Consider the following 25,142-nt stretch of genomic DNA (forward strand, 5'->3'; position numbering starts at 1 on the left):
ACTTAATTATGGGTCAAAATGGACAATGTGTGAGGCTTTTTTTGATAAAAGATGTAGTTTTTGTGACACATTCATCTTCCAGAAAAATAAAGATTGAACTTTGAAGTATGTTTTCTTTTACTTTTACTCTAAACAGGTCCCTTATGCAACAGAGCTATTTCTTCATATTTATGAAAAGATTTTGTTTCCTGGGTAGATATCATAAGCACAAAATAAATGTCCAAACAAATTTCTAAAACCATTACTGGGTAATTCACAAAAAGTCTCTCTGTTACTGCATAAAAACACCATTTCTGAAAAAATACAAACAAGTCGCGCAAGGCCATTTGGGACATTTTCCCGGGTTTTATCCTGACTTTAGATGAAATACACTATAGTGTATGCGTGTTTAGGTGGTATCAGCCATCTGCACTTATGGCAGAATGACCGAGGTCTTTTACGTGCCACTGTGGTGACACGGAGGTGGGAGATGGATACCGTTTCTGGGTCTGCACATAAAGTTGACCCATGTCCGTCCCGGCCCGAATTCGAATCTGCGACCTTCCGATCACAAGTCCAGTGCTCTACCACCATCCCGGGTCATCTCTGGGGAATGAACGCATGAAAACGCAAGGGCAAGCTATGAAGACAAGATTGAACACACGGAAAAGATATACATGTAGGAAGGGCGATGAAGACAACGGTAAACACATGCAAAATGTAACTTCGGGCGGGCTACAAAGACATGAGTGAACACATAAAAAGGCTGGGGGGGCTATGAAGACATAATTGAACACATGGAGAGAGGGGACAAAAACTATAATAAGCTATAAAGACAGGAGTGAACACATGAATAGGCTCGGGGTGGGAGGGGGGGGGGGGGGCTTTGAATACTTGACTGAACGCATGAAGAGAGGGAGAAAAAAAATGATAGCATCCAAGTAAAAATGGTCAATCGCATGGGGAGGGGAGGGGAGGGGGGGGGGGGGATCTGTCGGTGAGTAGCATGCTGTCAAGGTGGCTCAACGGGTAAAGACAGAATGGGGAAGGGGAAGGGTTACTCGAAGCGGCGGCTGTCAACACCTGAAACAGAGAGAGAGAGGGGGGAGACAGAGACACTGAGAGACTCAGAGACAGAGACAGACATCAACAGACAGAGACAGAAACATAGAGACAGAGACTCAGCGACAAAGTCAAATACAGACATCGAGAGAGAGAGAGAGAGACTCGAGAGACAGACAGAGAGAGAGATATACAGACAGACAGACAGACAGACAAGACTCTGGACTAGTTTCCTCTGTTGATACTCTCCTATCCTTGGCGGATTATGACATTATTCAGTTATTCTGCAGAAAAACAGAAATGCTGGAGAAAAACTGTCTTTTCTGCAGCATTTCTGCATAATATGTCATCTTTCGCCGAAGCAGCGTTTTTTTCTGCAGCAAAACATTTTACTGCAGTAAAATTGAAATCAAGAATGCTGCAGTAAAACGGTGCTGTTGTTTTACTGCAGAAAACGTGTTTTTATATTTTCTGCAGCATGTTGTACTGGCTCTTGGCGGATTATGACATTATTCAGTTATTCTGGAGAAAAACCGAAATGCTGGAGAAAAACTGTCTTTTCTGCAGCATTTCTGCATAATGTCATCTTTCGCCAGAACAACTTTTTTTTCTGCAGTAAAACAGTTTTACTGCAGTAAAATTGAAATCAAGAATGCTGCAGTAAAACGGTGATGTTGTTTTACTGCAGAAAAACTGTTTACACTGTTTCTTCAGCATTTTGGCATTATTCAGTTATTCTGCAGAAAAACAGAAATGCTGGAGAAAAACTGTCTTTTCTGCAGCATTTCTGCATAATGTCATCTTTCGCCGAAGCAACGGGTTTTTCTGGAGCAAAACATTTTACTGCAGTAAAATTGAAATCAGGAATGCTGCAGTAAAACGGTGCTGTTGTTTTACTGCAGAAAACCTGTTTACACTTTTTCTGCAGAATTTTGTACTGGCTCATTATATTGTTGGAGCACGCGAGCCCCCCTCTGTTGAGAGATGGACTCATCCAGAATTACCAATAGTTGTGCGTGACTGACACGAATGTATTTTGTCTGTCGGAACAAACTATTATACTATCCCAGGGGGCGACAAATACAAACGCTACTTTACCAGGTCGTTCGTTTTTCTCCAGAAAAACTGTGACAGACTATTCTGCAGTAAAACAACATCACCGTTTTACTGCAGCATTCTTGATTTCAATTTTACTGCAGTAAAACTGTTTTACTGCAGAAAAAAAAACCGTTGCTCTTGCGAAAGATGACATTATGCAGAAATGCTGCAGAAAAGACAGTTTTTGAGTCACTTGAGAAAAAGTGACTCTATGTAATCGGTCAGTGTTAGTCTGTCCGGCCGGCCGGCCGGCCGTCCGTAGACACCACCTTAACGTTGGACTTTTCTCGGAAACTATCAAAGCGATCGGGCTCATATTTTGTTTAGTCGTGACCTCCAATGACCTCTACACTTTAACGATGGTTTCGTTGACCTTTGACCTTTTTCAAGGTCACAGGTCAGCGTCAAAGGAAAAATTAGACATTTTATATCTTTTCTCGGAAACTATCAAAGCGATCGGGCTCATATTTTGTTTAGTCGTGACCTCCAATGACCTCTACACTTTAACGATGGTTTCGTTGACCTTTGACCTTTTTCAAGGTCACAGGTCAGCGTCAAAGGAAAAATTAGACATTTTATATCTTTGACAAAGTTCATCGGATGTGATTGAAACTTTGTAGGATTATTCTTTACATCAAAGTATTTACATCTGTAGCCTTTTACGAACGTTATCAGAAAAACAAGGGAGATAACTAGCCTTTTCTGTTCGGCAACACACAACTTAACGTTGGGCTTTTCTCGGAAACTATAAAAGTGACCGGGCTCAAATTTTATGTGAACGTGACTCATTGTGTTGTGAATAGCAATTTCTTCCTGTCCATCTGATGCCTCATATAATATTCAGAACTGCGAAAGTGACTCGATCGAGCGTTTGCTCTTCTTGTTCTCCAGCATTTCGGTTTTTCTCCAGAATAACTGAATAATGTCATAATCCGCCAAGAGCCAGTACAAAATGCTGCAGAAAAAGTGTAAACTGGTTTTCTGCAGTAAAACAACAGCACCGTTTTACTGCGGCATTCTTGATTTCAATTTTACTGCAGTAAAATGTTTTACTCCAGAAAAACCCGTTGCTTTGGCGAAAGATGACATTATGCGGAAATGCTGCAGAAAAGACAGTTTTTCTCCAGCATTTCTGTTTTTCTGCAGAATAACTGAATAATGCCAAAATGCTGAAGAAAAAGTGTAAACAGTTTTTCTCCAGTAAAACAACATCTCCGTTTTACTGCAGCATTCTTGATTTCAATTTTACTGCAGTAAAACTGTTTTACTGCAGAAAAAAAACGTTGCTCTCGCGAAAGATGACATTATGCAGAAATGCTGCAGAAAAGAACGGTTTTTCTTCAGCATTTCTGTTTTTCTGCAGAATAACTGAATAAAGTCATCATCCGCCAAGGATACTCTCCCTTCGGGGCAGATTCTCTTTGTGAAACTCGGTCCCGTCCGAGGAGGGTCTGATTTCCCCAATAGGGCTGTCTGTCAGTGAAGGGACACATTTTTTTGTGTCCTCTCTCTTTTGCTCTGCTAAGAGATTTTAACAAATCTCAGAAGAAAGTCTCTTCTGACTTTCAATTGTTTCTTTCACAACTTCTTATATGTATATAAGATTAGAGTAGTCCCTCTCTGGGCGAGGGCTGGTTGAAAAGAAGCTCGTTTATATTGCTTATTCCACAACCCTCGTAAAATAAAATTCGATTTGATCATTGTTTGATTTGATTTGATCTCTGTCTCTCTCATTCCTACCTTCGGTCACATACAGGTACAGGGGGTCGGCCCGCTATTGCGCGGGCCGCTATTGCGCGGGGCCGCTATTGCGCGAATCTTTAGGGTTAGGGTTAGGGTTAGATTCGCGCAATAGCGGACCCGCGCTATTGCGGACCCGCGCAATAGCGGCCCAGCCCCACATACAGCACATTAGAATCTATCTCACCATCCCACGCTCCCTCCCTCCGTCTCCCACCTCTTCTCCCCTCTCCTGCAACCTTTGCTGTTCTTTATTTCCCAAATGTATTGCGATATGCTTCGCCCGTAGGAAATGACACATTTAATGGGAGCAGAATTTATCAGTGTAATGAGTCAGAGATCCCCAAACAGAAAACATAAATGTGTAAACATCATGGCTGCTGCACTAGCTGCCAGTGTGTGTAATGAGTGATGCAAGTAATACTCCCGGTTTCCGTGATTTAGATAATGACCAACCTTGGCCGCTGTTGCAATTCTAATACGATGTCTTGGCTCATCTTACTATTATGGTGCGGCGCAGTCCAAAACAAATTGGTGCCGCGTGAAATTGGCGTGAAGTAAGGATATCATCGTATGGTTGTGTGTGTGTGTGTGTGTGTGTGTGCGTGTGTGTGTCTGTGTGTGTGTGTCTGTCTGTCTGTGGGTGGGTGGATGGGTGGTTATGTGTGTGTGCGTGTGTATGTGTGTGTGTGTGTGTGTGTGCGGATGCGTGTCAGTGTGTGGCTGTGTGTAGGCCTATCTGTGTGTGCGTGCACGCGCGTATCTTTGTCTATGTCTGCGTCTATATGTATGGGCTGAAACTCCCACGTTCACTCATGTGTACATACATTTCAGCTTATGCATGACCTGTCCACAAAGTGACAAGTTTATAGGTCAATTGATCTGACTTTTGTGCACTTTCAAATAAATACTCCGAATTCGGTGATCGACTCAACAGTGCGAGTCATGACTGACAAAGAGCGGTAACCATACTTGCCTGATTTAAATCCTCCAGACTATGTGTGTGTTTGTGAGTCTGTACGTGGGTGTATGTGTGTGGATCTCTCTCTCTCTCTCTCTCTCTCTCTCTCTCTTTCTCTCTCTCTCTTTCTTTCTCTCTCTCTCTTTCTCTCACTCTCTCTCTCTTTCTTTCTCTCTCGATTTTTGAGGAAAAACAAGTTGCGGAAAGAGCAACCAAACGTTTAGTCAATCTGAACGCACTTTTTTCCCCAACAAGTCTTTCAAATCACAGGCTGGCCGAGAATGCTAACACAAGCCAAATGAACCTGATTTGCATACAAATGATTTTCTTCATTATTGAGCTTGTTTTTGATTCAAACACACAAAATTTATATATGTTTGGATTCAGATGACAAAAACACAATATAATATTGGGTTTTGTGTTTGAAATCTGTTAAGAACAATTTTGAACACAACTTTGATGAACAAACAAATAAGTTGATTTTTAAGCATCCTCGCTAAAATACAAGCCCAAACGGTCCGCATTAGGCCAAAGATTGTTTGCCCGAAATTTCAAGCAATTCGATTAGAAATTAAGTCACCACAGTGCCGCCTGAACTTTTCTTAAAAACCGGATATGACTTCACCAAAGACATAAATCGCGAGAGAAAAAAACCACAACTCATATATGGAAAATCATCTGTAAGAATTTGAATGTCAAGTTTTCATAACGTTCTGTCCAGGAATTGTATGGTACTCGCTCCACGCACGCACACACACGAAGACACACAGACACACACACACCACCACCACCACCACCACCACGCTCGTCTTGATTCCTGATCTATCTGAAAACATTAGTCAAAACTTGACTAAATGTAATCGTCAGGAAAAGGGGAACAAATTATATAAATCACAGTAGCCCGGCTACACAGAAACAACACCAGGTCAAGTTTGATTCGGTTTATTGATTTACGGCAGTGAATGTATGAATATATTATTATATCGCACTACTGACACTGTCGCACTTTTTATCAAACTGAATACATGTGTACAGATGCCCAGTAGGCTATATGAATAACTGAACATGAAATTAGACAAAAGAAACAAAACAGCTCAATATGAGCAACAAGAGACGTAAGCAGAGACTGAAGAGTACACAGTCTGTGTACTCTACAGTCTGACGTAAGGCATATTTAAATCTTTTTATTGGCTCACGTAAGTGTAGCCTATGCGATGCTAAACTTTGTCTGTCTGTGCGTGTGTATGTGTGTGTGTATGTGTCCGTCTGTCTATCTGCCTGCCTGTCTATCTGCTTGTTCTTCTGCTTGTCTGTTTGTCTGTTTTTCGCGTGCGTGTGTGTGTGTGTGCGGCGGGTGTGTGTGCGTGCGCGCGCGCGCGCGTGTGTGTGTGCGGTAGTGCGTGCGTGCGTGTGTGCGTTTGGTGGTGTGAGCGCCCGTGTTATCGGGGTCTGGCTGTGCCACAAGACAACCAGGCAGGACGGGTATCCTTGGGGTAGCCTCTCTGAAGCTGTGCCTGGGCGTTGTACTTCCAGTATCTGCACACACAAAAACACAAAAACTCAACGATCGACGGATGATAAGTGTATAGAAAAACAGCAAAAGTATCTACTCATTACCGAATAAACGAATTCCAAAAATAACTCTGTTGGGTTTGAATGGGTTGTAAAAGAGTGAATGCCCTTGCTTTTTACTCGGACAAACATTAAAGAGGGCCAATCACTAGCGAGGGATGTGTCGGAAACACGTGGACAGGAGCACGTGTGAAGTTATTTGTCAGAGAAAAAGCAAGGGTATTCACTCTTTCACAACCCATACAAAATCGACAGAGTTACTTCCGAAAATCGTCTATTACAGATGTGTGTAGATACTGTTTATCACTAATAAAGTTTCAAAGATCACTGCCGAATGACCTTTATGGTGACCTTCAAAATGACGCCCTTTCAAAATAAATGACCTTGAACTGACCTTCTGCCTTTGAAGAGGTAGTAGTATCCGTCTTGACCTTGAAGCGCTGCCTCAATGTTGGTGGGAGCGCCTTGAAAGTAGTCTCGCACAGGACGAGGGTAGCCGCGAGAGAAGCGTGTCAGACCTTCTGCCCATCGCATGTATTTGTTGTCCTGTTGCCATAGAAACGAAATCAAGTTCAGAGCTCAAAGTCAGTCACCGGAGAAATGCCTCAGACCACCGGCTTACAAAAACTAAGAATTGTAGCCTAAAGCATATATATGCATAGTTATCTCTTATCAGAAGTACTTAATTAGATAAGGTCATATCCCTATGCTCTCCCAGAATAAATATATACAGAATACAGATTCCCCCCCCCCCACCCCCCTCCACAGATTGTGAATTCGTCCCGATGTTGCGGTTAAAAAAGCATCTATTCAAATCAAGTTGCAATTCGATCTATTCCAGAGTCCACTGTAATCATTTTATTTCATACTTTATCATCACATTGCCGGGAAATTTGGATCCCTTTTTCCCAGTGGGAAAGTAAAGTGTTCAGGTGTAAACAGCCACCTGCACGTCTGGCAAAGCTACCGAGATCTTTTGCATGCGGGGTGGGACATGGATACCGTCCCTGAATCATCACATAAAGTCGCCCCCCCCTCCCCCCCCCCCCCCCTCGTGTCTGATCGATCCCCCCTCCCCCCCCCCTCCCTTAGTGAAGTACAAATTAAGCTGTCTTCCGAAGGTAATTAAACACACACCCCTCATCACGATCACCTAACTAAACTGATTGGGGAAGGGGAGTGGCATTGAAGGCAGGTTTTTATTGTTTAACTTTTTTTCTTTTTTTTTTACATTTGTAATCATGTTCTTGGGCATTTCGAATACCACATAGCATACGGATAATAATTTAACAAAATTAGACAGTATTACATCAACATGGCTTATTTGCCTGTCGAAGGCAGGCTTAATTTCTGTTGCTACTGACCCTGCTGAAGAGATAGATTCCCCGATCACTCCACTGGAAGGCGGCCCTGATGTTTTGGAAGTCTCTGGGCAGAGTGCGCGGGTAGCCAGAGTCCAGACGATTGCCCGTGTAGCGCCAGTACCGGCTACCTGTTCACAGAACGATAGCATATGTCCGTTCAAGGCAATGTAATAACAGTTCCGTTTTACCGCAGCATTCTTCATTTCAGTTTTTCCGCGGAAAAAAGCGATGCTTCGGCGGATGACAAAATTCGGGTTTTCCATTGAAAAACCCGTGTTTCCGCGGCATTTCTGTTTTTTGTTTGTTTTGTTGTTGGAAATACCGAATACTGTCATTATCCGCTAAGGATAGGAGCAGCCCGCGTTTCACATGCGGTTGCTAAAGGTACATATCGCCCAAAGAGCTACAGCTTGTGGGGTTTGAGAGTGTCCTGAGACAACTGTTCGCCGTATAAAATTCACGTTACCCAATATTGACGGACTGTGTGATGATATCTCCTGCTATGGTCTGTTGAGACAGTGATATCAAAATCGAGACCGGAGGTCGAGATTTTGATATCACTGTCGAAACAGACCAAAAGCAGAAGATATCATCACACAGTCAGTCAATGTTAGATATACTGCTAATTCTCTGGACATTTTGTATTTACCGTAAAGAAATTACAAAAGTTTTTGTCTCAGTTTTGGCTGTTCCATATCCCTCCCTCTGATTATTATTTCTTTTTGTTCACTCTTTTCTTGTACTTTTCAGTATTTCAAAATGATTGTCTTTTCTTTCAAAAAGTCTTTAGTCACTTGCTGAACTAAATTCTGGGATCATTACATTTTCATATATATTTGATTGTTTTTAAATTTAGGTGTTTTTGTTTTTGAAGTGGGGAAGCAATAAAGAGGTCGTCGATATCAAAACTGATATCGACGGAAATGTCGTCGATATCACTTTTGCACCGAGCTCAGTTTTGCCCAATTGACCAATGGAAATCCACGTAATATATGAAATAGCAATATAATTAATTAGCATAGTAACTGACCACTTTGGAGTTAATTACTGCAGCCGAGTGTGTCTAAACTGCAGTACGGCGAATGTCCCCTGACCTGTTAAAGGTCCAACTCGCCAGAAAACGATCCCAAAATGGCTCCGCCTTGGCCTATATACACCTTTAACCTAAAGCTAAGCCATAATAAGATGTAATGACCAAACCTGAATACCCCTGATTGATAGTGCATTATATATGGTATTTGGGCGATACTGTTGATGAGTAACAGCACAGGATTAACTCATCGAAAACGAGCTGTTTTTGCGTGCAAAGGATCTTTGAAGGTGATATCTTAATGACGTCATTATCTCGTCAGACACATTATGCAGGGCATTATCAAGGGCAGAGAGAATGCCGTGGGACATAACCTTATGCTCATGGGCGAGGCAAATGAGCGTCAGCCGTCCAGTTGATTAGGATGCATTAATTGTTCCGTTCATTACCGCAATGGTTTTGAACTCTTTGACTGCAACCATTCCATCAGGATTCGCAGAGTTCTTTTCAGTAATGACCGAATATAAGTTCCGCCCGTTGCTTTATTTTTTATTTTTCTTACATATATATTTTTTTCTGCGTTTATTGGCTGCTACTCCCATGTTTACTCAATCTTGGGCACGAGTAGGGTTTTTCGTGTATGGCCGTTGTCCTTCGCCATTTAGGCAGTCATACTCCTTTTTTGGGGGATACAAACTTGGTATCATCGTGCCTTTGTAACCCCACCGAACTCTCACATGGACTACAGTATCTTCTTCTTCTTCTGCGTTCGTGGGCTGAAACTCCCACGTACACTCGTGTTTTTTGCACGAGTGGAATTTTACGTGTATGACCGGTTTTTTACCCTGCCATTTAGGCAGCCATACGCCGCTTTCGGAGGAAGCATGCTTGGTATTTTCGTGTTTCTATAACCCACCGAACTCTGACATGGATTACAGGATCTTTTTCGTGCGCACTTGGTCTTGTGCTTGCGTGTACACACGGGGGGGGGGGGGGGGGGGGGGGGGGGGGTTCGGACACCGAGGAGAGTCTGCACACAAAGTTGACTCTGAGAAATAAATCTCTCGCCGAACGTGGGGACGAACTCGCGCTGACAGCGGCCAACTGGATACAAATCCAGCGCGCTACCGACTGAGCTACATCCCCGCCCGCGACTACAGTATCTCAGTTTGGTCTTGAGTTTGCTTGGAGGAGGATAAGGCACTCGCAGGTCTGCACAAATGTTGACCTGGGAGATCGGAAAGGTCTCCTACCTAAACCCACCAGGCGAGACGGGCGCAGTGGCGTGGTGGCAAGACGTCGGCCTCTTCATCGGAAGGTCGAGGGTTCGAATCCCGGCCGCGACCGCCTGGTGGGTTAAGTGTGGAGATTTTTCCGATCACCCAGGTCAACTTATGTGCAGACCTGCTTAGTGGCTTATCCCCCTTCGTGTGTACACGCAAGCACAAGACCAAGTGCGCACGGAAAAGATCCTGTAATCCATGTCAGAGTTCGGTGGGTTATAGAAACACGAAAATACCCAGCATGCCTCCCCCGAAATCGGCGTATGCTGCCTGAATGGCGGGGTAAAAACGGTCATACATGTAAAATTCCACTCGTGCTAAAAACATGAGTGAACGTGGGAGTCTAAGCCCATGAACGAAGAAGAAGAAGAAGAACCCACCAGGCGCAACCTGCATTCGAACCTCGAAACTTCCCACTGGAAGGCCGACGGCGTATTCGAATCAAGTTGAACGCCCTCACGGCAAGGCCATTTGCAGATTACAGTCGAAATTAAGCTGAAGTATCTTACAGAAAGTGTGTTTCCCTCAGAAAGATCATTGTAACAATCTTGGTAAACCATCAGATTTGGATTTCATAAACAGCTACAACCTAAAATATGAAAAAAGTGTCCTCGTCTCTTATTATGGTGTTTTAAAGAGGGTGTAAGTTTGAGGAAGGTTTGTCAAAATTATCGAATGTTCTCGAATTTCTAACAATTTTGTTTTGGATCACCGAACAGCACACACACCAAAACACACACACACACGCACGCACGCACACACACACACTCACACAAACGCCATACAAACTAGCTTGATGGGAGAAAACAGGTGTATAACGGCTGAGAAAAGTTTACGATTTCCGAAGAGGAACAAATGCAGGGACCCTGCATTACGTGTAGGCGAAAGTAAACTTTTCTCATAACGTTATAATAAACCTGTCAACCTATTGCAGTCGAACCTGCCCTGGCAACCCCCTCTCGATAACGACCACCCGCCCATTACGACCACCCTAGAGTATCCCCGACAAGTTGTGTTTCAATATGAATCACATTTCCATAGCGACCGCCTGTAAATATCGACCACTTTTGGACGGTCCCTTGGGCAGTAGTTTTAGACAGGTTCGATTGTACTAGTATTAGGAGAATTTACAGGTGTAATATTCAACTTACCTTTAAAGATTCTTAAAATTAATGTGATAGAAGTGTTGTACATTATAAATCTTATGTCCAGCATAGGTCCACATACATGTAAACATAGTTGGGAAAAAAACCAAAAACAATCAAACAAACAAAACAAAAACAAACAAAACTTACCTTTAAAGATAAAGAGTTGTCTCCTGTACCTGTCGTAGACTGCGGCACCTGGGCTGATAGGAACGCTGGGGAACACGGAGGTGGCTCTCCTCCTCTCCATCACTCCCCGTGAGTTGATCTTAAACACGTTTCTCTTGCGGAACGCGTACATGTAGCCATCGGAATCTGCAGAGAGAAGACAACACATATTGTCAAAAAAAGGAAAATGCTATAGTTGTACATGTTGAAGGACGGGCGCAGTGGCGTAGTGGATAAGACATCGGCCTCCTAATCCGAAGGTCCGTGAGTACAAATCCCGGCCGCGGCCACCTGGTGGGTTAAAGGTGGATATTTGTCCGATCTCCCAGGTCAACTTCTGTGCAGACTTGCAAGTGCCTTATCCCCTTTCGCGCGTACATGCAATGCGCAAGCACAGGACCAAGTGCGCACGGTCGGAAAAGATCATGTAATCCATGTCAGAGTTCGGTGGATTATAGAAACACGAAAATAGCTAGGTCATCTTGAACTTTAGCGTGTTAAATTTATAGCTCAGAATCCAGTGACATTCTTTACTTATTTTTGATACAAGTCCATGTAAGCAAACCAAAGAACATTTGTCGTGAAATTAATTGACGGATTGAGCTCCAAACTTAAGCATGATTAATTAATTTGGTTGTTCAATCGACGAAAATGGCGTACGTTGTCAACCATGGGACATCATTTACATGAAAGAGTTGTCTCCCTTGTCCGCTCATACGGATAATTCCTTCTTTGACCCATGTAAACGAAATGTATTCGTACAGTTCATCGGAGTTCATTCCGTATAACTTCAAAGGGATCTAAAATGACTTGTTATGATTAGGCTACAAGTGCAGGTTCTACAAATTTAGAGACTTAAATGCCTCTGAATGATGAGCTATGAATTTAACACGCTAAACTTCAAGATTACCAAATACCCAGCATGCTTCCACCGATATCGGGGTATGCTGCCTGAATGGCGTGGTTTCCACTCGTGCAAAAACATGAGTGAACGTGGGAGTTTCAGCCCATGAAGGAAGAAGAAGCAGAAGAGTACATAATATTATTGAAGGTACCTTCCTGTCGGTGAAGACCATCTTGTAATTCACGATGGGTCCGATCAGACATTTACGTCGAATAAGATCACTCCGCTTGGATACATATAAAAACTCTAAACTCAGCCTGTGTGTGGGAACTGTGTTTATTTGTACTTGAACTAACAAACAAAACACAACAAATACTGTACTCACGTGTTTAACGAAGACAATACGAATAACAAAGCACAACGTTTCGACCACGGGAGTCTTCCTTAGCCGGAGAAAGATCCCAGTGCGTTATTATTCGTATCGTCTTCTTTAACTGGGCGGGGATATAGCTCAGTCGGAAGCGCGCTGAATTTGTATCCAGTTGGCCGCTGTCAGCGTGAGTTCGTCCCCACGTTCGGCGAGAGATTTATTTCTCAGAGTCAACTTTGTGTGCAGACTCTCCTCGGTGTCCGAACACCCCCGTGTCAGTGTACACGCAAGCACAAGACCAAGTGCGCACGAAAAAGATCCTGTAATCCATGTCAGAGTTCGGTGGGTTATTGAAACACGAAAATACCCAGCATGCTTCCCCCGAAAGCGGCGTATGGCTGCCTAAATGGCGGGGTAAAAACGGTCATACACGTAAAATTCCACTCGTGCAAAAAACACGTAGTGTACGTGGGAGTTTCAGCCCACGAACGCAGAAGAAGAAGTCTTCTTTAACTCATTGTCTCCCAGGTACGGATATATCCGTACCCACTCATAATGGCTCTATCTGACCAGGTACGGATATATCCGCTCAGACAGTTAGCTTCAGTCGCTTTCTGTAACGTCCATCTAACGCCTGCATCCCAGCGTGTTGATACACAGTTACTACACAGTTACTACAATTCTGAGCACAAAAAATTCGGCTAAAAAAAACTTGGTCGACATAGGTGGGGTAGAAAGTGTTAAACACGTGAGTACAATATTTTTTTGTCTTTTTGTTTCTCGCTCTCGCACGCAGTCACTGCACTGTCCTGCTTTTGTACTTGTACTATTATTGCAGTGTGAAAGTGAACACAGATAACAGCCAGACTGTTGAGTTATGGCAAATGTCCAAGTGGAGGGATGCTCTTATACTACTCCACTAACCTGGGCAGAGCTGTAGTGGTGTACATGATCTTCAACACGGGAAGGTGGGACCTAAGATTTGACTGAAGTGCACCTACCTTGTATAATCTATGTCCTGTGATGGCAGGGACACAAATTCAATACTTCAGTTTATTGTCTTTCACACATAATGTACAAATTATGTCACTGCATGAAAATATACGAATTAATTTTGACGCAAGGTGAAACCTTTTAGGCGTGCATAAAAAAAAGTGCATACCCTGACGTGTGACAAAAACATTATAATGGGCGCACACACACGTTACCATAGGCACAGAACGCATACAGTGACTTGCATTAGAAAACAAAGTTGTGTCTAGGTTAGGTGAAATGTACGTGGATGAAAAAAGAAAAAACCAACAACAATAGAATTCCTTTGCAGTATGTCTAAGTAGGCATATTAAATTGAACAATATGTGTTTGAACGAAATTCTTACGCTGAGAAAAAGCGTCGAATCTGACGTTACAATAGCGCCCCCTAGGAGCAGGAGTGGTTCGAGGACGGGGAGTAACTCTGGGTCGTGGAGTGGTGCGCGGTCGCGGACGGGGGGTAACTCTAGGGCGAGGAGTGGTTCGACTTCCGCCTGAACTTGTTCCGCCCGCCACTGAGCCTCTGCCTCTTCCTGCAAAGAAATATAAATCATCATCATCATCGTCGTAATCGTCATCATCATCATCATCATCATCATCGTCATCATCGTCGTCATCGTCGTTGTCGTCGTCGTCGTCGTCGTCATTATCATTGACCATCACGGACTAATCGCATTGTTCTAGCTAGCTGTTACGCGTGTACTTGTAGGGGATAATTTACCTGAACCTCTTCCTCGCCCTGCAATGGAGTATGTCTTCGAGGTATCGCATTGAAACTGTAAAATCTGTGGGTTTTGGTCAGGTGAACTTTACTTGGAAAACAAGTAAATTAACTGTCGTTATTTTGAAATGAACTCACCACACAAGCTCTGCATTCCACTGATGCCATCCCTGCGAAAAAAGCGGTTTACAAATCTACTCACCATACAAGCTCTGTGTTCCATAGATGTCATCCCTGTCGTAAAAAAAAGCGGTATACAAATGCTCTGTGTTCCATTGATGCCATCCTTGCAAAGAAAGTGGTTTCAAAATCTACTCACCGTACAAGCTCTGTATTCCACTGATGTCATCCCTGTGTAGAGCGAAGTTCGGGTCGTAGCCCTGGTAGTAGGGCGCCATGAGGGCAGTGGGGACGTTGGAGTGACCCAGACCCAGGGCGTGGCCGAACTCGTGAGCGGCCACTATCTCCAGGTTGGTACCGTCCTCACTGCCCAGGGTCCACTGCTCGTCTTCGTCAAAGTGCGTGTCACCCGCGATAGGCACATCTCCGGGGAAGAAAGCGTGGGCAAGAGTGCCACCTGAAAATATTAAGGATGTTGGTAACTATAAGTCTTTCCTTTAATTGAGCCCGAAGTTGACTTCACAACCTGAAAATATTAAGGATGTTGGTAACTATAAGGCTGTGCTTAGTTGTGCCCGAAGTTGACCTCGCCACCTGAAAATATTAAGGATGTTGGACACTTTAAGGCTGTCCTGAATTAAGCCAAAAGATACTTAGCCACCTGAAAATATTAAGGATGTTGGACACTTTAAGGCTGTCCTGAATTAAGCCAAAAGATACTTAGCCACCTGAAAATATTAAGGATGTTGGACACTTTAAGGCTGTCCCGAATTAAGCCAAAAGATACTTAGCCACCTGAAAATATTAAGGATGTTGGACACTTTAAGGCTGTCCTGAATTAAGCCAAAAGATGACTTAGCCACCTGAAAATATTAAGGATGTTGGACACTTTAAGGCTGTCCTGAATTAAGCCAAAAGATACTTAGCCACCTGAAAATATTAAGGATGTTGGACACTTTAAGGCTGTCCTGAATTAAGCCAAAAGATACTTAGCCACCTGAAAATATTAAGGATGTTGGACACTTTAAGGCTGTCCTGAATTAAGCCAAAAGATGACTTAGCCACCTGAAAATATTAAGGATGTTGGACACTTTAAGGCTGTCCTGAATTAAGCCAAAAGATGACTTAGCCACCTGAAAATATTAAGGATGTTGGACACTTTAAGGCTGTCCTGAATTAAGCCAAAAGATACTTAGCCACCTGAAAATATTAAGGATGTTGGACACTTTAAGGCTGTCCTGAATTAAGCCAAAAGATACTTAGCCACCTGAAAATATTAAGGATGTTGGACACTTTAAGGCTGTCCTGAATTAAGCCAAAAGATACTTAGCCACCTGAAAATATTAAGGATGTTGGACACTTTAAGGCTGTCCTGAATTAAGCCAAAAGATACTTAGCCACCTGAAAATATTAAGGATGTTGGACACTTTAAGGCTGTCCCGAATTAAGCCAAAAGATACTTAGCCACCTGAAAATATTAAGGATGTTGGACACTTTAAGGCTGTCCTGAATTAAGCCAAAAGATGACTTAGCCACCTGAAAATATTAAGGATGTTGGACACTTTAAGGCTGTCCTGAATTAAGCCAAAAGATGACTTAGCCACCTGAAAATATTAAGGATGTTGGACACTTTAAGGCTGTCCTGAATTAAGCCAAAAGATACTTAGCCACCTGAAAATATTAAGGATGTTGGACACTTTAAGGCTGTCCTGAATTAAGCCAAAAGATACTTAGCCACCTGAAAATATTAAGGATGTTGGACACTTTAAGGCTGTCCTGAATTAAGCCAAAAGATACTTAGCCACCTGAAAATATTAAGGATGTTGGACACTTTAAGGCTGTCCTGAATTAAGCCAAAAGATGACTTAGCCACCTGAAAATATTAAGGATGTTGGACACTTTAAGGCTGTCCTGAATTAAGCCAAAAGATGACTTAGCCACCTGAAAATATTAAGGATGTTGGACACTTTAAGGCTGTCCTGAATTAAGCCAAAAGATACTTAGCCACCTGAAAATATTAAGGATGTTGGACACTTTAAGGCTGTCCTGAATTAAGCCAAAAGATACTTAGCCACCTGAAAATATTAAGGATGTTGGACACTTTAAGGCTGTCCTGAATTAAGCCAAAAGATGACTTAGCCACCTGAAAATATTAAGGATGTTGGACACTTTAAGGCTGTCCTGAATTAAGCCAAAAGATGACTTAGCCACCTGAAAATATTAAGGATGTTGGACACTTTAAGGCTGTCCTGAATTAAGCCAAAAGATGACTTAGCCACCTGAAAATATTAAGGATGTTGGACACTTTAAGGCTGTCCTGAATTAAGCCAAAAGATGACTTAGCCACCTGAAAATATTAAGGATGTTGGACACTTTAAGGCTGTCCTGAATTAAGCCAAAAGATACTTAGCCACCTGAAAATATTAAGGATGTTGGACACTTTAAGGCTGTCCTGAATTAAGCCAAAAGATACTTAGCCACCTGAAAATATTAAGGATGTTGGACACTTTAAGGCTGTCCCGAATTGAGCCCGAAGTTGACTTTGCGAAGACTTTGCAAGGTCTTTTTACAGAAAATTCAGTGCCAAAGGTTCGTGTAGCGAGATTCGTGAAGTAGACTTTGTGAAGTCGACTTCGTGCAATGATTAATACCAGGCTTTAGAAAAACCATAAAACGTACTTTGGGTCATCCTGGAGACTCGGTTTTGGTAGCCCGTGACTGTCAAAATGTTACACCTTTTTCAAGAACATCATTTCCTTTATTTTGGTGAATCGTAATAACTGCATGATCTTGTGTGAAAATTACAGCGGCATTCGGTAGTTGGACTCAGAATCATTTGGATGGTTTCGCTCATAATCTGTGCACGTGATTTTACGACCAACCACTGATTGCCGCTGTGATTAACGCATATGCAGTTGTTCAGATTCACCAGCATGCCAACTGATATTATTATCTTCACAAATAAACCAATTGCATTATCAAGACTCAGAAACATGCAAAGTTATCAAGACTCACGAGTACGAAAATGCATTTATCAATACTCGTGAACATGCAAATGCAGTCATTAAGATTCACAAATATGCAAATCGCACATCCACAAGACTGGAACCCCACAATAGGACATGGACGCTGTAATCCATGCTATTTAGTACCATCCAAGTTTTTCACCAGTACAATAACACTAACTTGACTTTCATGGTAATCATTTTAAATTGAATCCATTACAAACAACACCAAAACATGACATTTTTAAAAAGAAATTTGGGAAGGGAGGGCCGTGAAAACATGTTTTCAAGACGTCCACTAAAAATTATTGAACTTTTACAAATATGCAAATGCAGTAGATTTAATCATCACTACCAGATGCCTACCTCTGCCGTCGAAGGCATTGCCCGCGCCGTCACTGTGCTGGCGCCTGACAAAGGAGATCTCGATGTCACTTCCGCCGGAACCCACTTTCCGGAAGTTGAGCGGGGCCACGTCCGCCCACTTCTGGAAGGCGTTGCCGATCGCATTACTGCAAAGGCAAATTGTTTATAATAAATAAAAAATGAATACTTGAGGACAGTTTTTATTTCTAAGGACATTTTCTATTTCTAAGGACATTGTCATTGAATGATAAGAAGATGAGTATTAATATTGTTGTTGATTAGCTTTCCGGCGCCTGTAGGGCCTAACCTTGCGGGACCACTCTGTAAAGAGAAGGTGACTGGATCTGTCTTCCGAATGGGAAGATAACATGTAGGACTGTTTTTCAATCTGCCTGCCTTGTAGGCATCTGTACTCCATCTTCAAAGTATTCTGTCAGAGGATATCAATAATGGAAGAAAAACTTGAACACTCTGAGAGTATAACCCAAGTGGGCAAAGCACGCACACATGCACACACACACGCACGCAAGCACACACACACACACACACACACACACACACACACACACACACACACACACACACACACACACACACACATACACACACATACACACACACTGACACACATACTGACACACATTGCTTACATTTGCTGAGTCCCTCCTAACTGCCGTGTGTAGCCCATAAACGCGTACGTGAGGTCCTTCTTCTCCCACTTGTAGCCTGCACATCATACACACCTTAGAATAAACGATGTTCGGAAATAACTCTGTTGGGTTTGTAAAAGAGTGAATACTCTTGCTTTTATACTGAGGCAAACTTTCCACACTTGCTACTTGTCCACGTGATTCAGACGATCATCTCCTGCTAGTGACTGCGGGTCTATAATGTCACGTGGGAAAGTTTGCCTCAACAAAAGCTCTTAACATAGTCTACAAGCACAAGGTGGCAAGTAATTTTTGTCAGTCAGTGGTTCCCTCATAGCTCAGAGGGTTTTCCTTAAAATGACCTGGTCCGTGACCTGTCTAGTCGGTACCACTTCCTCAGTTACTTCCCGTGACTACTTAAACTTGGTAACGGGTTGTCCCTCTTGAAGACTCTTCCTCACCTACTTCCTGTTTTCTCAACGTCTTCGCTGCGGTCGAGCACTCTTCCAGTCACGTATAAACAAGCAAAACAAACATAATTCGTAATCTCACTCCAGAGACATTAATGACATGATAACGACATATGTTATAGTGAACGAGGTCGTTATCATGTCATTAATGTCTCTGGAGTGAGATTGCGAATTATGTTTGTTTTGCTTGTTTATTTGTTCGTTCGTTTGTTTGTCTTGTCCACGTCTGTATCTTTTTATATTTAGTCAAGTTTTGACTAAATATTTTAACGTAGAGGGGGGAATCGAGACGAGGGTCGTGGTGTATGTGTGTGTGTGTGTGTCTGTGTGTGTGTGTAGAGCGATTCAGACTAAACTACTGGACCGATCTTTATGAAATTTGACATGAGAGTTCCTGGGTATGAAATCCCCATACGTTTTTTTCATTTTTTTGATAAATGTCTTTGATGACGTCATATCCGGCTTTTCGTGAAAGTTGAGGCGGCACTGTCACGCCCTCATTTTTCAACCAAATTGGTTGAAATTTTGGTCAAGTCATCTTCGACGAAGCCCGGGGTTCGGTATTGCATTTCAGCTTGGTGGCTTAACAATTAATTAATGACTTTGGTCATTAAAAATCTGAAAATTGTAAAAAAAAATAAAAATTTATAAAACGATCCAAATTTACGTTTATCTTATTCTCCATCATTTGCTGATTCCAAAAACATATAAATATGTTATATTCGGATTAAAAACAAGCTCTGAAAATTAAATATATAAAAATTATTATCAAAATTAAATTGTCCAAATCAATTTAAAAACACTTTCATCTTATTCCTTGTCGGTTCCTGATTCCAAAAACATATAGATATGATATGTTTGGATTAAAAACACGCTCAGAAAGTTAAAACAAAGAGAGGTACAGAAAAGCGTGCTATCCTTCTTAGCGCAACTACTACCCCGCTCTTCTTGTCAATTTCACTGCCTTTGCCATGAGCGGTGGACTGACGATGCTACGAGTATACGGTCTTGCTGAAAAATGGCAGCTACTTGACTAAATATTGTATTTTCGCCTTACGCGACTTGTTCTTCTTTATTTGTTGGGGGGGGGGGGGGGGGGGGGGGCGGCGGGGCGGTCGCCGATCCGTAAGCTGTTTGTGACATATTGGGAGGAAACCGGGTAGGAATAATTGAATTTAGAAATCACAATCTGTTTGAAGATAAATTGTTTCTTCCGCCCGATGTACCATGTTTTATCGTTGCATGTTACGGTTAAAACAAAAAGAAGAAAGAAGAAAAAACAACTGACCATAAAAACAACATTTTCAACAACAACAACAACAAAACAACAATGACAACAACTTGACAACAATAGTCTTTTAGACCAAAGGCACCCTCTGGAAAAGAGGCTTTAAAAAAAAGGTTCGTCCTCTACCCTAGTATTTCTCCGATGACGGCTTTTTTTCCCTGTGTTTTTGTTGTTTTTGTCTTTATAAAGTATAGCCCCCCACCCCAAAAAAAAGTATCCTGTGGCTTACCTGGCGCGTAAAACGACGATGGCTGGTTTTGGTCAGGTCGACGGCCATTCCTTCCTCTGTTGCCTCCGCGGCGGTTACCGTTGGTCAGTCCGGCGGCCCGTTGACCAGGCTTGACCACGTCCGGCAAGCCACACCTTGGCTGCTTCATCTTGCGGATGGTTTCGCGGTTCAGTCGCCCAGTCGCCCGCAGTCCGTTGAACCGCTGAAACTCCCTGGATAGGATAAGATGAGATGAGGTAGGATATGATACGAGACAACAAGATAGGATAAGATAAACAAGTCGCGTAAGGCGAAATTACTACATTTAATCAAGCTGTCGAACTCACGTAATGAAACTGAACGCACTGTATTTTTTTCACCTAGAGAGTACAGCTTCGTCAATCCCCGTGAGAAGGAAATCGCTCACCTCCCACGTGCAAAACGCAGTGATATGCACACGCCAGAATAGCGCGGTAGCGTATTGTGCTAAGCAGGAAAGCGCGCTTTTCTGTATTCGTGTTAACTTTCTGAGCTTGTTTTGAATACAACCTATCATATCTATATGTTTTTGGAATCAGGAAACGATAAAGAATAAGATGAAATCATTTTTGGGTCGATTTCTTAAATTTTAATCGTAAGACTAATAAATCTATTTTCGTTAATTGTGATCACATTTTAAGAGTAAACATAACATATGTATTATATTTTTAGATTCAGAATGTCATGAAGAATACGATGCAATCAATTTTAAATCTGTTTGCGAAAAATCGATTTTAATGACAACTTTAATGAGCAAACTCATTAATTAATTTGTAAGCCTCCAAGCTGAAATGCAATACCAAAGTCCGGGCGTCGTCGAAGATTACTTGACCAAAATTTCAACCAATTTGGTTGAAAAATGAGAGCGTGTCAGTGCCGCCTCAACTTTCACGAAAAGCCGGATATGACGTCATCAAAGACATTTATAAAAAAAAATGAAAAAAAACATCTGGGGATATCATACCTAGGAACTCCCATGTAAAATTTCATGAAGATCGGTCTCGTAGTTTTCTCTAAATCGCTCTACACACACACACACACACCACACCCTCGTCTCTATTCCCCCCTCTACGTTAAAACATTTAGTCAAAACTTGACTAAATGTAAAAATAAGGTTAGGTCGGTTGTGATGAGATAAGAGATAGCATACGATGAGATCAAATAATATGAGATCAAATAATATGAGATCATATGAGATCAAATTCAGATGAGATAAGATTACTCTTACAAGAAAACAAGATAAGATCAGATAAAAATAATAAGGTCAGATCAGATCAGATCAGATAAGAGATAGCATAAAATAAGATAAGATAATATGAGATAAGATTACGAGACAAGATAAAATCAGATAACAAATGTAATAAGGTAAGATCAGGTCAGATGAGATCAGATATAGCATAAGATAAGATAGATCAGATAGTAGGGCCTACGGGATAAGATTACTCTTTATTACTATTAGCCAGCAAAAGCAGTTTAGCGTTTTTATCAAATTATAACCAGCCCTCATCCTAATGAGGAATGACACTAGCATTACAAGTTTCGGTAACTACAATCAAAACAAACATCAAAACTTTTCTAACGCATGAAAGTTTGCGTTAATCTTTGAGAATTATCATTCGAAGACACGGAAGAATGTACAGAAGACGAACAAATCAGCATATGCACACATTTAAGTGGAAACAGAAAAATGAAACAAGTCGCGTAAGACGAAAATACAACATTTAGTCAAGTAGCTGTCGAACTCACAGAATGAAACTGAACGCAATGCAACGCAGCAAGACCGTATACTCGTAGCATCGTCAGTCCACCGCTCATGGCAAAGGCAGTGAAATTGACAAGAAGAGCGGGGTAGTAGTTGCGCTGAGAAGGATAGCACGCTTTTCTGTACCTCTCTTCGTTTTAACTTTCTGAGCGTGTTTTTAATCCAAACATATCATATCTATATGTTTTTGGAATCAGGAACCGACAAGGAATAAGATGAAAGTGTTTTTAAATTGATTTCGAAAATTTAATTTTGATCATAATTTTTATATTTTTAATTTTCAGAGCTTGTTTTTAATCCAAATATAACATATGTATATGTTTTTGGACTCAGAAAATGATGGAGAATAAGATGAACGTAAATTTGGATCGTTTTATGAAAAAAATATTTTTTTTACAATTTTCAGATTTTTAATGACCAAAGTCATTAATTAATTGTTAAGCCACCAAGCTGAAATGCAATACCGAAGTCCGGGCTTCGTCGGAGATTACTTGACCAAAATTTCAACCAATTTGGTTGAAAAATGAGAGCGTGACAGTGCCGCCTCAACTTTCACGAAAAGCCGGATATGACGTCATCAAAGACATTTATCCAAAAAATGAAAAAAACGTCTGAGGATATCATACCCAGGAACTCTCATGTCAAATTTCATAAAGATCGGTCCAGTAGTTTAGTCTGAATCGCTCTACACACACACACACACAGACAGACACACACACACACACACACACACACGCACATACACCACGACCCTCGTCTCGATTCCCCCCTCTACGTTAAAACATTTAGTCAAAACTTGACTAAATGAAAAATGCAAACAACTGTGTTAGGTGGATAATAATTAGAAATACATTAACGAAATAAATTACATTTTAGGTCAACTTTAAGTTTAAAGCTACCTTCCTTCGCATGGAAGCCATCATGTCAGTTATGTCCCTAATTCCTTCAGGATCAAGGCCAGTAATACTGTACTGGTCTGGATGTCAAGTTGATGCAAACCATCAAACTCACCTGACGGCTTCATTGGTGGAAGACTCGCTGTGGCCGGCTTGCCCTGGTGCAAGGTCGTCTAGGTAACCAAACTTTTCCAGAAAGTTCTGTCAAAATGACATAGAATAAAAATTACATCCCATAAGAAAACAAGAAAGGTATGTTGTTGGAAAGTTTCATTATTGACAAAACAAAACATTACGTTCACAGATATATCGACCCAGCGGTCTTTGAAGTGCTCGCCCGTTCATAAAGCACCAGTTTCTTTAGTTGATCGTTTTAAAAAAAGAAGTTTTATTCAGTTATTTATTTTGCAAATAATTTTTTTGCTAACTTACTTTTCTTCTTGTTTTCCATTATCGTTGTATAACATCAAAGTCCGTAAATATTTGTTATTTGCCGTATTCATAGGAGTATGCATTTAATTGTTTCACCACTTGTTCTGTTTTTTTTCATGATAGCATCATTTGTTGGCATTTTCTAAACAGGTCTGTTGGTAGAGCGCCTATCCCCTGTTAAATATCGTGTTTTTTTGGTGTTTTATTTTTTTTCCCAAAAATGATTTTACTGACTTGTGGTTTTTTTCATTTGAAAACAATTACTCTTGTGTAAAATCAAAGTCCACCAACCTGTCTTTGTGTTACATTTGTGTTTCTTTTCCTTATGCTTTGGCCTTGTAAAATATTATGAACACACTCTTGCTTAAACCAACAACTGACAACGATGACAACAACATACAATACAATACATACAATACAATACAATACAATACAATACAATACAATAATACTTTATTATCTCAAAAGAGAAATTAAATAACATGAAGCCATTCATATTACTCACGCCAGCGTCAAAGTTGTCTGCAGCGGAGAGGAGCGTCAGGAAGACACTCACGACAAACACAACCACGACATAGCGTCCCATAGTAGAAGTTCTTCACTCCTGCAAAATTCTTGGTCGCTCTCCTGCTTCTCTAGAAGACCCGTTTCCTGTACCTCTATCCAGTTCGGGTTGCACTGCGGTTACAGATGCTGTTCTTTTTGTTACCTTCTCGACAAATTTTGACGTTTTTAGATTGTACTTTATTCAAGCAGCAAATAAACAAATTGTTTTGCTTTATTTTTGTTTTGTGCCCTAAATCAAACTAAATGTAGACACTTGAATCAGTCCTTCAACGTTGTGTTTATGGTGTATGGAACACCTCGCCAGGAGAAAAACTCCAAGTTGTTACAGTGCAGTTTTTAGCCTGAGCAAACTTTCAGGCTAATTTTCATAATACAGCGAGCGAGTGAGAGTACTGCTATGTTTACATCAGAGCAACGCTATACACAAGTTGCTGGGAGATCAGGACGGTTTCTGGCATTTTATACTCTCATCAAAACACCGTTCACACGCGCTCGACTAACGCTCAGGCCAAGCAAATGCTAAGTCTTTGTTTATCGTATCTGTGCGTAATAATGATCTGGTTAACATGCCCGATAAACCTGTGTTTGTGTAACAGAAAGTTATTTTTTTCTATAATCTTGTTTTTAGACTGTGAGTTAGATCATAAAAGCAATATCTGTCATCAGTTTTTTTGGTCAAAGATCTGTGGCCTTTCTTGTAAAGTAAGATAGCCGACATTGAAGTGGCGTTCAAATTGAGACATGAAACTACAAAGCTTTTTTTCATTGGCCTAATTCTGTATGCTGACTCAAGGTTGAACTGCGAGTATAATGAACGTCGACTGGAAACGGAAACTGAAGAGCCCTATGCAATCGTCGGCGAATTCCCACTATCCTTGACGTCAGGGCGATCGTTATGACACTGTGCATGACGTATGCTTAGCTGTAACTTCGGGAATGCCAGTAGTGCGTGGAGTAAATGTATGCGTAA

General features: G+C 41.6%; 1 protein-coding gene across 1 annotated transcript; it reads right to left on the minus strand.

Annotated features, from left to right (window-relative positions):
• Positions 1-5,846: 5,846 nt before the first annotated feature.
• On the minus strand, positions 5,847-24,608 carry LOC138976017 (matrix metalloproteinase-19-like). The gene is made up of 11 exons (XM_070348807.1): positions 24,111-24,608; positions 23,289-23,374; positions 20,498-20,709; positions 18,511-18,586; positions 17,861-18,006; positions 14,689-14,946; positions 13,996-14,181; positions 11,385-11,549; positions 7,777-7,904; positions 6,807-6,958; positions 5,847-6,376 (listed from the first exon to the last, which is right to left on the minus strand). Exons 1-11 carry the CDS (start codon positions 24,189-24,191, stop codon positions 6,280-6,282), a joined length of 1,587 nt encoding a protein of 528 aa, XP_070204908.1. The 5' UTR covers positions 24,192-24,608; the 3' UTR covers positions 5,847-6,279.
• Between the last annotated feature and the right edge of the window lie 534 nt (positions 24,609-25,142).

The sequence above is a fragment of the Littorina saxatilis genome, linkage group LG9 (assembly GCF_037325665.1).
Source record: "Littorina saxatilis isolate snail1 linkage group LG9, US_GU_Lsax_2.0, whole genome shotgun sequence".
NCBI classification, from domain to species: Eukaryota; Metazoa; Mollusca; class Gastropoda; order Littorinimorpha; family Littorinidae; genus Littorina; species Littorina saxatilis.

Coding starts and splice junctions, on each gene's coding strand:
- LOC138976017 (XM_070348807.1), bottom strand. CDS start 24,191: ATGGGACGCTATGTCGTGGTTGTGTTTGTCGTGAGTGTCTTCCTGACG. Junction 18,007..18,510: donor TTAGGAGGGACTCAGCAAAT/GTAAGCAATGTG, acceptor TTGCCTTTGCAG/TAATGCGATCGGCAACGCCT. Junction 14,182..14,688: donor TGGAATACAGAGCTTGTACG/GTGAGTAGATTT, acceptor ATTTCTTTGCAG/GAAGAGGCAGAGGCTCAGTG.